The sequence below is a fragment of the Macrosteles quadrilineatus genome, unplaced genomic scaffold (assembly GCF_028750875.1).
Source record: "Macrosteles quadrilineatus isolate MER2022 unplaced genomic scaffold, UCM_ALF_1.0 Scaffold_2__2_contigs__length_208266976, whole genome shotgun sequence".
NCBI classification, from domain to species: Eukaryota; Metazoa; Arthropoda; class Insecta; order Hemiptera; family Cicadellidae; genus Macrosteles; species Macrosteles quadrilineatus.
In genome coordinates this window covers 134,802,636-134,817,169 of record NW_026542595.1, presented here as the reverse complement: position 1 = coordinate 134,817,169, position 14,534 = coordinate 134,802,636, and the positions used below count along the sequence as shown (strand labels likewise).

General features: G+C 33.0%; 1 protein-coding gene across 1 annotated transcript; it reads left to right on the top strand.

The window, feature by feature from the left end:
- Positions 1–1,618: 1,618 nt before the first annotated feature.
- LOC128987436 (uncharacterized) lies at positions 1,619–12,416 on the top strand. The gene is made up of 5 exons (XM_054408277.1): positions 1,619–1,693; positions 4,870–4,909; positions 6,812–7,230; positions 8,076–8,118; positions 11,890–12,416. The coding sequence occupies exons 1-5, from the start codon at positions 1,658–1,660 to the stop codon at positions 12,294–12,296; spliced, it is 945 nt and encodes a 314-aa protein (XP_054264252.1). The 5' UTR covers positions 1,619–1,657; the 3' UTR covers positions 12,297–12,416.
- The last annotated feature ends 2,118 nt before the right edge of the window (positions 12,417–14,534 follow it).

The window sequence follows — 14,534 nt, the reverse complement described above, 5'->3', positions numbered from 1 at the left end:
TTAAATACGAGAAAATGATTTATCTTTTTTTTAGGTCTGTATTTAAGACTATTTTATATTCTGGAATTTTTTGTCTGCTAGATGTGCGTTTAGGAAACGATGAATATTTGAAAATAGGACTCCGAATCAGCCAATATTTTTTTTAATCGTTGTTTTGAAATATACCTCTTTGCAATTTGTTTTTGTAATCCTATTAACGTTATACAATTGCTATTTCATATCAAAATAAGCTATCTTCTATAAATAGTTAATGTAACCCTTAGTTACTTAAAATTTACATAACATTTTTTTTAAGCTAAGATGTTTAATTTTTTACCCTGATCTTAGATACTTCAGGAATTTTACACAGAGAAGTAAAAACCAATATAAATATGGCAAGCTGGAACCTTAAGTCCACTAGAACCTCAAAAGTAATTTAACGCTTTTATAAATATAAATTTTTTTTAGATATAAACCTTTTAAGCTTTCGTTGATCTTGGAAAAACACAGCTGCAGGTCTATTCATAAATACGACTCAACGGTTTTCTTTTCCTAGAGAACTAGGCTCTAGCTCCGGATTGCTTTATATCTTGACTGGGACGGGTGGCGTCGTACCGAAATCAAGCTACTAGGAGGTCACGAATGGTGGATATTTATAGGCATGCACTGTGAATGCGATGCTCCCTGGTGTGGATTAACGTTCGAACTAGTAAGTACTACAACTATCCGCAGTGGCGCAGTACTATCCTGAAAATTATACCAATTTGTTAATTACAAGAAAAAAATTTGGGTCGGATTTCACTATCAACTGAAGGTCCCATAGTTACCATTAGCTGTATGGGCTATTAATTAACAGCTGTGTCTAAGGAACATGTAGTCACTAACAAGGCAATGAGATCACGCCACTCATCCTACAACACTCATCCTTCACTCATATATTAAAATGCGCACATAGTGGGGTCCTCATCTTAAATAATTGATACATTACTTTAGGCTGGGCCTAGAGGTTAGGGTGAAAAAACATCTACTCGTATATTTCATATTATTATAATTTAAAAATTGCATTGTCTTTACAGGTTGCCATTCTGTTTACGGAATAATAACAAAAATATAATAAAGGAATTGTGATACAGTATGTGCAAGCCATCCATACGGGTACATTACAAATATAGTACGAAAAAACGTTGTGATAATATTGAACAAATGTATGCTAAAACACTGTATTCAGCATTGGGATACATGCTGCTCATCAAATATGTTAACGATTTTATCCCAAAAAAATATTAAGGGAGTTAACGGTGGTAATATGTTGATAACTTAGTTTTATGAACAATTGATTCGCCTATTTGAAACTGTAACTTATAAAACATACCCTAAAAAAAATAAAGACGTAGTTGCATGAATTTTAGTTAATTAAACAATTTACATTAATGTTAATTTTCAAGCACTTCTTAACGGAGTTAAATATGTTTGACCACTATTATTACTAAATTGAGAACATACAATTTTTAAATTTAAAAATAGGACTGTAGTTTCAGATGGTACTCCCCACCACTTGCACAGTACGTAACTAACATGGCTGATAATTTAATAACCAGGTGTGTTTGATAATTGTTAAGATCGACTTCGTTATGATCAGTTAGCTTCTGGATTCGATAGAATCCAGTCATATGAAAACATGAAGAATCTTTTGCTAGTATCTATTTATTTTCTGGTGAGTTAGTTTTATGTTTTTGAAATACATTAATTCATTAGCTTCACTGGGATTGAAATATATGATTGTATACGTATCTATAGCATATGAATGATTGATTTATTATTTTCAATGTTTTAGTGTATTTGTAACTCTTGTAATTTCACTTACAATTTAAAATGTCATAGTGAACATCATTTAGACTGTGAATTACACTAACGTTTTAGGTGTTATAAAATTTGCATGTAATTTATTTCAAATAAAAAAAAAATTAATTGTAAATTTGAATGAAATAAGGTTATTTTATTTAGTGTTTAATGTGTGTATACTGTACCTTGTGTATACTGTACTAAACTAATACGTGAAACAATATATATTAAAATACCCCCTCCGCAGCAAACCTGCAGACTAAGAGAATTTTAATTGGATTGGATTTTCAATTAGATATATTTTAAATTACATAAGGCTTAACTGATGTTCAATATAGGTTTGCTGCTACACGGAGGGTAATTAAGTGTGTAAAATATTAATAGCTTAGTATAAAATACAGTAAATAAATTTGCCAAGTTTGATAAAAATATATTCTTAAACAAGCTAAATACAATAGTTTACTTATTCTCAATAAGAATAATATGGAAATTTTAAATTTACAATATTTGTTATTTCCTCTGTAATTTCTAACCGTAAAAGTAACACTATATTATTAGTTTTTTTTTTTTAGTTTTTAAAAATATTTATAGAGAAATTGGGAAATTAACTAATTTTTACCCCATGAAACCCCGTTCTAATAGTTTTAACGAACAATAATGCTGGTTCGTGAACTCGTTCATGTTTATCCCACCCTACACCTTCAAGCCAAATTGCATTAAAATCGGATAAAAACTACTCAAGTTATCGTGTTCACAGACGTATACATATACTAGGATTGATTTCATTGCGGTAAAAGCCAGTTGAGCACTCACGTTTTATAGTTTTTAATAAAGATATAAATTAAAACAACGATTATAGATAAAGTACAACTGTTTCATCAATTTAACTTATCAATTTCGCTTAGAACTATCAACATCTATAATAAGTTCCATAAGTAAAATGTAGACATGTGTAGATACATCCTTTGTATTGGTATTTTTCTATGTTTGCTTGAAATTGTCATTAGGTGAACCCACAGTTTTAGTTGAACCCGACCAATCGACATTTTCTCAATCTTGGCCAGATTTGGCAATATAGGCAGAAATAATTCCATATTTTATTTTATTTTAAATATAGCAGATTTATTTTTTTCTAAGACTTACCCAGAGAGAATTGCAAAAATAGTTTTCATACATATGATATAAAACCGTATAAAGTCTGTTTTTTACTTTGTACTATTTACATGTCAAGAACATTGTTTTCAAAGAAGTGTTATATATTCAATTATCTCAAAACATTGCCATTCTAACAACTCATTTTAACTCATTATTAACTCATTTTAAGAACTCATTAGTTGTTCGTGCGTTTTAGCCATTTATAGCTCGTCTTCATTTTCTACAAACGGGCAATTTTGAGAATGCATTCTGAAACTGTCCTTAGTATGACACTGTTAAGCGAATTAGGTCATTTCTTGTAAAACAAAAACGTAAAAAACTACTTTAGGCTTACTTACTTGGGTAATTGTATACCGCAAGTAGTTGCCAACATGCTGATCAATACAACATGACGATCATGTGTGTTACCAAAACGATACGATCATTAAAAAAGATTTCAAATTTTACAATGGTTTGGGGAGTATAGAATGCGTAGTTCAAACTCAGTGGTAAACCGCGTATTTTGTTGATAATAGCCAACTTACACAAACATAAATTTAACAATAAGCTTTATAAGTTCAAACCAGCTTATTAAAATTCTTTGTTTTAACTACCATTTACATAAGATCAATACTTGTATATATTTTACATCGTATATTTTTGCTATTAAACACATATGGTCATAATTAGTTGACATTGGTACACTCAAACGTTTCCACATGAAACACCCATTATATTGGTTTAAATTTCACAATAGGATAAGAAGTTTACTTGCACTGTTTAAAGTATATAATAAAACCACATGTTCAGTCTACTAACATTAACATATTGATTTTAGAATACCCAGTTATTAAAAACTGCTGATTTATATAGTTGTTTTAATCCCCAATCACTTAAGATAAATATAATTTGTTATAACCTAATTAATATTACACAAATAAAATCTGTAAAATACTGTACCTATTCGATCAGTGGTAGTTTTCAAATGGCGTATAATCCTTTCTATGTATTATTTGATCAGTGGTCATCATCCGAATTTTTTCCCTTTATACTGTGTTTAGGTCGTATATTAGCCTTAATTAATTTAAACACATAGTATGATTCTTTGTTTACATAAACGTATTTATTTTGTAAGCTTCATGGCAACCCATAAGTCCAAAGTTAAAATTTAGAAACTTAAAGTTAGTTACAAATTATACAGGTATTATCAAAAAATTATTTTTTTCATCTTAAGCCTTCCAAACATTTGTCAATACAACCTTCGTAAGTTTGGTTGAACTATGTTCAGCCGTTTTTAAGTGATCATGTTAAAAAGTTTGCATTGAAGCCAATCTCAAAGAGCTTCGCTACGCTCCTCTCAATACACATTTTAACGAATTCAGTAGTGTTTTTGACCTCTAAGGACATCAAAATGTAAATGGTCTTAACGTGCCACCTACGGTAATAACTTCTCTATAGGGAAATTTGCTTAAACAGAATAAAGTTTACAGAATCAATACTCGTATAAAAGACTGTATGAACTGTTCTTTATATGTGTGAATTATTTATCACAAATAATAGCATGACCTATCTAGCACAGGCATTTGGTGAAGTACGGAGAACTAACTTCTGTATATTCTATCCAGATTTACAGAATATTTTAGGCATAATATGTTGGTGTATTTGTGTGCAAATATTTGTGACGGATGCCACGCAGTACCTATGTTGAATTGTTTCCGTTCACAGATATATCATTATTAAACTGTTAAAGGCCTTAAAACAAATTTTAGCCTATATTATTGTTTGTTCTGTTTCAAATTAACCAGGGTACTTCTACAATTAATGTGTTAGAACATGTTTTAGTAATTAATAAAAACATTTAGATTGTAAGCCCATAAAATAAATATAAAATGGACCATTATACTTATGTTTTAGGTATTGTATTGGGAATGTGATGCTGGAAACGATGGTCTAGGTAAGATATTATTTATATTGTAATTCAGAAAATTTTTAACTTGCCTATGGTTATAAAAATTGTATCGGTTAATTTACTAGAAAAATATTCAATAAAATTAAAATTTTGTTCATCCACTTTCAACAAAATTATTCGTTTAGTATTTGCTTAATAATAGTATAACTAGATTTTAGGGACTACTGTATTTTTATTTTATAGTTACAAAACTCATTTTATTCCCACATTATACACAGGGTGTTTGTTATGGAACCAAAATAATTACAACTACAGACGAAATCAGGTAACTTTTAGACCATTTTAATGTCCAAGAAGTGATTATCATTGGGCAGAAAATACTTTTTATATAATCAAAAAGAAATGTTTTTGTTAAACAGTTGGAAATAATAAGTTGGGCCAAAGAACATCAATATGTCGTTATTCATTTTGTACACAATATACACGAATAGTGTCAATACAATAATCATAAAAAAACTAAGATCTTAGTACTAGGTACAAGAGTCAACGGAAAAAATCATTTATCTTTGATAAAAAGAATTCTTTTTCATTCAAAAGAACTTTGGAAGTTGTGGTGGTTGGTGCTGGGCAGACTAGGCATTGGCTTCGACGAGCATCTGTGCATTGCAGTATGGTAGTTGATGTGGAGGGAGTAGAACCATAGATACGGTACAACTCCCTTGACGTTTCTTTGCGCCGGGGACCCATGATCATAGCTTGGTGGTTCTTTCCATCAGAAACCTCTTCCTTCGGGGACCTTGTCCTTCAGGAACCTCTTCCATCTTGGACCTAATCTATTAGAAACCCTGGATTAGCACCTAGCGTAAAAGTTCAGTTTGAAATTATCACAATCCTTTTTTATATGGTTATAAAAACAATACAAATAAAAACAAAGTACCTATCTTTCATATTACATCCGTACAAAATTAGCTTTACCCAAGATGGAAATTCCGCAAGAATTGATTGGTGAACTGCTGAAAATGGGGCAATCGATCTTTCATGCTCAAGCTACTCGAGTCCAGCATTTCCAAGCCGAATGGCTAGTCTGGTTTTTTTTCTTGGCTATCAAAAAATTGAAATGGACTCTGTGCTTCTCCTTATTTTATTTCAGCGTTCGATTAGCTTCAAAGGGCCAAGTAATTTTTTGTGTATGATTTAAACCACGCTTATCACCATATTACCTTGAGTCTCGACCTCTCACTGCATTCTCTGTCCTGTGAGATTTGTACCAACTCACAAGAGGGGGGCCAAATATCACACGTGACTTAAGAAATTATTTTATATTTTCATATAATAATAATTTTTATCAATTCATCAATTTTCTCCATCCACGATGAAAAATAAATATTTACTTATAAATGTCCGTGTTTTTTCGAACATTTTGAATAAGAAATAAATAAAACGAATAGAAATTATTCTTTTCCTACAGTTACCTTACAATGTACATGTTCTCTCACTGATTTTAGAAAGCATTTTTTTTTTTTAAGTGGCCAATTCGCTCATCAGTGAGACAATGTTAAGATTGTCTCACTCTAATTACTTTGTCTCACTCCAGATTTGCAACGTGAAGGCATGAAATAGTGAGCGCGTTTAAGCAGGCAACGTCGTATGCGCGTGAAATACATTGGCAGCACTGGCTGTAAATCAGCTGGTCAGCTGTTGTACTGTTGTATTTGTCACTTCACATTAAATGTTATATTAAAAGTTTACTTCTGTGTAAAAATAGGTTATGTTTCTTCACCAATTTATTTGTTTTATGGTAACTGTAGGAAAAGTATAATGTGCAACTCGAGTTCAAAGTACAATTGCTCACTTTTCTCACTAGTCAAATAACACACAAATAACTATAGGCTGTAGAATTTCCGTGATTGTGTTATATGTTGTTTTCACATCCACATTTTATTCCAGTTTTACGAGACTGGTGGCTAGAGAAAGGAACAGGAACACAAATCGTATTCACTTCGGAGGTGCAGAACGCCAAAGAGGCAGAGTATCATAGCGACGACTATGGTGGTTTAGAGGGGGATATTCGCATAGTGTGTGGACAATACAAAGGCATGGTAAAAGCTTATATCTACAGGAATCATGGAGTATGGCTGGATTCTATCATCTTGCATGATTTCAAAAATGCTGCGTGTAATAAAATCAGAACATACTGTCCTGAAATAATAGTGACAAACACCGAAGCAACCATAACGTACACTATGCATAACAAAGGACAGTTGAAATGTAAGAAAAGAACGTATGCTATAAATAAGAAAAAAATCTATGCTCTAATAGACCGTAAAGAGCTTGAAGATGTTGAATGTCCCGAAAAGGCGAAAATTGTAAGTCTACTGTCGAGCTTAAGTTTTTTTAGTTAGGGTGATGTTCAACAGTGATCAATACATTTTCATACGTTATGATCCATCGATCATTCAACCAATTATCAAGACTTAAAAAACTAACACAATATAAGTTGAGTAATGGGGATACGTACAATAGGAGATCCGGTTTTAATACGTTTAGCCAAGATAAACATATTTAGGGAAATATAGAGCCGTCCAACGACCAATTAAAGGTCCATGACGACATTTTATCGGTGATGAACTATACCTTGCATTAATTATACTTGTGTCAAATATTATAATTCTGTTGAGGCTGGTATACTAACGAGATTTAAACTATAAAACACCTTTCTATTGTGCAACTATAGAAACTGCACTCACTGGGTGTAGGCGGGGAATACTTATTTTAGTATGTTCAAATATGTACTATATGTTCAAAATCTTTACAATAAGGGATATTACCTTCATCCTTTGCTTTACAAGTGGCTAGTTAGTGCTAGCTTTCAGGAAAATAACGTTCTGAATCGATGACGCTTATTTCGTTCTAAATATAAACATAAATATTACGTCTATCATCATCTAGCCTTTGGTAGGGAAAAATGATATATTCTCAGGTTTTGCGGGCACAATGACCAAAAGTTATGCTTTGATGAATTATTAAACACCAATAGGCTCACTTTTTGCAGAAAAGATGTCAAACAATTAGAGTAAGAATATCAATATCAATAATAATTCAATAATAATATCAATATCAATTATATGGTTTGTTACGATTTAAAAGAAGTTCTCATGAAGTTACATATTTATTTGTTTTATGATACATTATACGTGTTTTTTTTTTATAGAATCTAGGTCCACATTTGAATGACAAGGCAGATTTTGGTGTAGGTGAGTTAAGAGCTATATATATACTTATTAAAATCTATTACCTATTACCTATATGGGAAATTCGTAAAAAAGGAATACCTATCTTAAACAATTGTTGTAATTTTGGTAATTTATTTAGAAAAAAAAATTATTAAATTCTTTACTGAAAATGTTTTTTGATAATTAAAGAAATGGCTGTGAGCTAGTAGGATAGATGGGAATCTTAAATTTGTTGAGTTTTGTTGTTGATTGTTTTTAATTGTTTATTACAGCTCGTTTCTTTTAAATGGCCAGTTGTATTTTAACTTTCCTCCATGGTTTTTCTTGTTGTTAGGTAGAGCTGTGAGCCACTCCTCGTCCCTGCACACGGGATCACGCTTCCGATTCGTTTGCCTGGGTGCAGGTCGAGGGCGTGGTTAATTAGGAGGCGAGTTATTGTTTAGATAATTTTATTTGGTTAATCGAGGTTTTGAATGACTGATATAACAAGAAATAAATTGTAAACAAAACACGACCTCTACAGTGCACCGGACAGAACTAACAATAAAACTGGCTTCAGCTGCCCCATAAGGATGAGAATAATTATTATAAACATAAAGAATTATTTGCTAATATAATGGTTTAAATACCTTCAGTTACCAGTTTAACGACAGTCGGCTAATATGACCGAGGTTTCGGCACGGAGTTATGCCATCATCAGGCGGGCCAGTTTGAAATATTCAGTCCAATGGACGTCGTTAGGTTAAAACTACTAACAGTTCACACAAAACATACACACGAACATATATACATTGAACGAGCGGTACAGGTATTTACAGAAAGACAACATTTTTTGTAGGTTCACCGGCCGTGGCGGGTGGCATCCATATACCAATCCAACAAACAATAACAAACAAAATCTTCATATTTGACGAACTCATTAATACTGAAGCAGCCATAAAATTTATCTGAATAACGTTACCAATTACGTTATTTAGTAAACAGAAAATAAAGAATTGTCATGAGAAAGAATCACACGCCCAAATCGTTAATCTATAACATGGAAAGGTTCCTATTACTATGAGTATAAAAGAAAGGTTAACACAAAACGGCGCTATAATGTTGAAAGTTGATAAGGGTAATTCTATTGTAATAATGCCCCATAACTAGCAACGTTATTGACTTCATCGTAAAAAATGACATAAAACTAATAAACAAGGATCCCACATTAAACTATAACACAGCAATAAAAATGTATTTAAAAAATCTGGTTTTTAATTGTTGCATAGATTAAAGACTTGTTGTCCTAAGCTCAACGAGTTAAGAAGGATACCTTGAAAGTATATCATTAGTTTTATGCCTAGAAAGATTGAAAATTAAGTTTCAGTTATGGTTTCAGTTCCTTATAAATAAATTATTATTACATCTACATAGTAAAAAAAATACGTTTTGGGAAAACCCCCGTGGTCTGAAAATACAGATAGTGTCACGGTGCGTGGCGCCTCGCTGGAGCATGCGCACTGAGAGCTTTCCCCAACTACGCCTCGATATACGGTACTGTACCGTCGGTACAGTCACGTTCAAATACTAAAGTTGTGAACTAGCATCAGCTGTCAAATTAGTTTGCTTTATGTTTACGTTTTTGTATTTTTCTGTCTCTCTCGCACTGCCTCCCCTACACGCCAAACACGGTGAAACGGCGGATACCTCGTTGTGTCTTAGTAACATTCCTATATATAATACGAGTAAAGTTTGAATACTTGTCAACTCGATCTGGGAATCGGCTCTAACAAAAACGTTTATATTTACGGAATAACTAAGTTCTGTGTCAAAAATAAGTTCTAGACCAGTGGTATAGCCAGGAAAAATCTATATTCGCCATAATATGAGTAGGCCTACAAACTTTTGAAAATTTAACATGGTCCTTATGAGAAAACATTCCACCATTATTGTCATTTTGTTTACATTTTAAGACAAAACGTGGCGTTCTGTACCCACGGGCACCTCAGCTTGCGCATGCGCAGAAGTTCTCTATCCACAGTATACTAGCAAAACAAAATACAGTACAAAAGGAAAAACATCAGTTGTTACTATTAAGCAAAGATTAAACTGAACTCGATACATAGTAGTCAAGGGTAGCAGTGTGGAGTGTGGGATCTGTTTATGATGATTAGATTACGGTATCTGAAATTTTAAAATGCAATGTAAAGGGAGAGAAACAGGTCCATGCCGTTGGAAGTGGTGAAGGAAGTAGTCAAGGCGAGTAGTCCGGAGTGTGGGAACTGTTTATGACAATTAGATTAAGGTATCTGCAATCTTAAAATGATATGGGAAGGGAAACATGTCCGCGACATAGGAAGTGGCGAAGGAAGTTGTGAAGGTGAGTAGTCCGGAGTGTGGGCACTGTTTTTGAAGATAATTTTAAGGTATCTGCAATCTTAAATTCTATGGGATGGAAGGGAAACAGGTCCGCGACGTAGGAAGTGGTGAAGGAAGTAGTCAAGGTGAGTAGTCCGGAGTGTGGGAACTGTTTTTAAAGATTAGATTAAGGTATCTGCAATCTTAAAATGATATGGGAAGGGAGGGAAACAGGTCCGCGACGTAGGAAGTGGTGAAGGATTTAGTAAATGAGAGTAGTCCGGAGTGTGTGAACTGTTTATGACGATTAATTTAAGATATTTGAAATCTTAAACTGCTATGGGGAGGGAGAAAACAAGTTCGCGACATAGGAAGTGGTGAAGGAAGTAGTCCAGGCGAGTAGTACGGAGTGTGGGAACTGCTTTTGAAGATTAGGTTAAGGTATCTGCAATCTAAAAATTATATGGGGAGGGAGGTAAACAGGACCGCGACGTAGGAAGTGGTAAAGGAAGTAGTCAAAGCGAGTAGTCTGGAGTGTGGGATCTGTTTATGACGATTGGATTAAAGCATCTGCAATCCTAAAATGGTATGGAAAGGGAGGGGAACAGGTCTGCGACGTAGGAAGTGGTGAAGGAAGTAGTACAGGCGAGCAGTCCGGAGTTCGGGAACTGTTTATGACGATTGGATTAAGGTATCTGCAATCCTAAAATGCTATGGAAAGGGAGGGAAAAAGGTCTGTGACGTAGGAAGTGGTGAAGGAAGTAGTAAAGGAGAGCAGTCCGGAGTGCGGGAACAGTTTATGACGATTGGATTAAGGCATCTGAAATCTTAAAATGCTATGGGAAGGGAAGGAAACAGACCCCCGTTACCCCTAAGAGCAAAATTATCAAAACTGACCATAATTATTGTAGCCCTTCATTTCTAAACAAGTTGCCGCAAACCGATTTCAAATATCTCTAATATTTAAATAGCTAAAGAGGGTACAAGTTAATTTTTTTGTCACCCTCATAGTTATTTGGATTTGAAACGTTTTAGGGCGCCATTTTGTTATTAGTGAGCCGATTTTGGTTTTCTTTATGTCAATGTTTATGTTTCGTCAAGACCTGTAAAATGATACCAAACTTGACTATACTTGTCATTTGAAAAGTTTAAGCTACCCCCTACCCCCGCTACTCCTAAGGGCAAAATTTTCAAAATTGACCTTAATTATTGTAGCCCCTCATATCTAAGAAGGTTGCCGCAAACCGATTTCAAATATCTCAAATGGTTGAAAAGTTAAGGGGGGTTGCAAGTTACTTTTCAGCCACCCTGTATATTGAACATGAATTCAATCTATAGTATATTTTTATCCGCCTAACTTCTGACAAAAAGGATTCGCTTTCCTCAACGTACATGCCGTATAATAATATGTGAATTGTAGTTTTATACTAACATATATGGTGTTTTAATTTTCAGTAAATATTTTGCCAAGTGGAGTTGGAGTGGACTTGGAATACTTTGAAAACATGAAAAATTATCATTTTTCAAGAAGAAGTACACAAACTAAGACTCTGGACTCTGGACCTTTACTTAAAATACAATGTAAAGCTTATTGCCATAAAGACCAAGGTACAGAAGATACAATCGTAATAGCATCACTTGTCCAAACCTCTGGCTTAGTAGTGGAAAGATTTAGAGTGACCTCTTGCAGTAGCCGCAGTAGCTTACAAATCACACCTTCAACAACCACCTATGGATATAAAACGATAATTGGGCTCGAGAATAATAAAAAATATGAAAGAGAAATCAAACTGGAAGATTTGGAAGGTAACGAATACTATACTGCAAAAACACTGACCGTTGGAGACTTCAAACCTAAATAACAAGACTATAACGATGTTATTCAGAAGATAGGCCTACGGAAAATCTATTCCTAAAATAGGTCTAATCACATTTTCCAACACAATAATGTGTTATCAGGAAATAAAATGTCATAGCCTATGGTTGTATTCTTTCATTTAAGATTCCATTTATTATCCGTTTGAATAAACAAATAATCATATTTTACTTACAGGTTTTAATTCAATCAAAAATCAAACCAAAAAATAATAAAATAAACAACAATCTGCATTAACATTTAGTCTGGTTGGGGGGCCTAATATTTTGCTTTTAAAAAACTAACCACTGACACAGAATACTGGTCTGTGCTGTTAATGTATAAATAATCGCGAAACAGTAATAACTGAAAATTATAAGATATCACCGGCGGCTTTTATTCAACTTGTCACATTGGTGAACTTATTCGAACGCTATTTATGTAATTTGAATAAACAATTGATTTGATATAATGAGAATTTTCAGATTGCATTCTTCATTCTATTCGCTACCATGATAGGCTAAACCAATATACGAAATCACATAAAAAATAATACAATACAAAATAAAAAAAACTGTATAAGACTAAAAATACTTTTCCTGATGACCATTTTTTAAAGTAGCCTTTTCAGTTCAGTTCTTGGAATTGAAAAGTTTCCAATAACAGCATTGTTGACTTTCATAACAGCATAGTTTTACTCATAACAACACGGGTAACGGACCAATGAGGTTCAAGTATTGAGAGAGAAAAAGTAAAATTGTAATGATTTGAACTTCAACTAATCAGCTGTTCAGGCCAATTTTATTGTTGATTGGTGAAATTAGTGTTTGGTTAAATGTATCATTGCATCACTGTCAGTGGCAAGAGGTTATAAACGAAAACCTTGGAAGTTATGAGTAGTGAATTTTATTAATAAAACACTGTCGTAGGTAAAGTAGTGTACGCAACTCGCGTAAATAGTGTTAACGACACGAGTAGAAAAATTCAAGGTACAAGCCTTCTAACGTAACGAACTTCGCCGTAGGCTGAGTAGTGAGAGCAATTATTGAAAGCTACATGTTACAAGCTTTGAACACTTCTAGAAAAAAGTTATTGATGTGAAAAATAAGAAATTCATACCCAATAAAAGAATATTAGGACAAAGGTAGCAGTGTTTTTATAAATTACGCCACAAAAAATTCCAGAACCCACTTTTTTGAAATCTGTTTAATGTGATCATGCAGTGTCAGTCCCAGAACCTACCACTGTCAGTTGGATGATCTGTCGTGTGGACTAAAAGTAGACCACAGAGAATCAATATAAATAATATACAGTCACACAAATGATTCAGCTTTAATGCATTGACATGATGATAAAACATGCTACGGCTGTTCTTGTAGTATTGAAACAATCATGTAAGTAATCTGATGTTGTAAGTATATATGTTGGTTAAATAAGGTGTGGCTGACCTTTTTTCCCATGTAGAAATACAGAGCAACTTGTCACAACAATAAATTTAAAAAAATATCACCACAGCACAAAAAGACCCACAGCAAACCTAAGCGAATTTCAATTTGTCTGAATTGATTTTAAATTCAATTATAACATTAGGTTTAATGAGTACCTAGGTTTGCTGCTACAAGGAAACTAATAAAGTCTATTTTTTTTTTGTAAAATATTAATAGCTTTGTATAAAGTAAATAAATTTGCCAAGTTTGATCCAAATATATCCATAAACAATCAAACTACAACATTTTACAATATTTTCCATAAGAATAACATGGGCATTTTAAATTTACAATTTTTTTGAATTTTCTCCGTTACCAATAACCGTACAAAAACACTTTGATGTACAAAATTATTTTTTTTAAGTTCTTTAAAAATGTCTAGAGAGAAATTGGGAAATTTTTTGTTTTGGGAGTAAAAAATTAGAAAAACCAATTTTTACACCATAAAACCGTAAAACCCCGTTTCCATGGTCCGATCATGCTGGTTGCGAACTCATTCGAGTTTACCGCCTTACACCTTCAAACCAAATTTCATTAATATCAGACAAAAATTACTTAAGTTATCGTGTTCATGGATATATATATATATATATATATATATATATATATAAATCTTTAACATATATACAAATTTGAACGAATGGTGTTTTTGGCCTCTGGGGACATCAAAATGAAAAAGTTAAATCGGTCCCGGGCCTAGGCATTACCGTGCCACCCGGCAATAGCTACTTCCCTATAAGTAAATTCGCTATCATTGA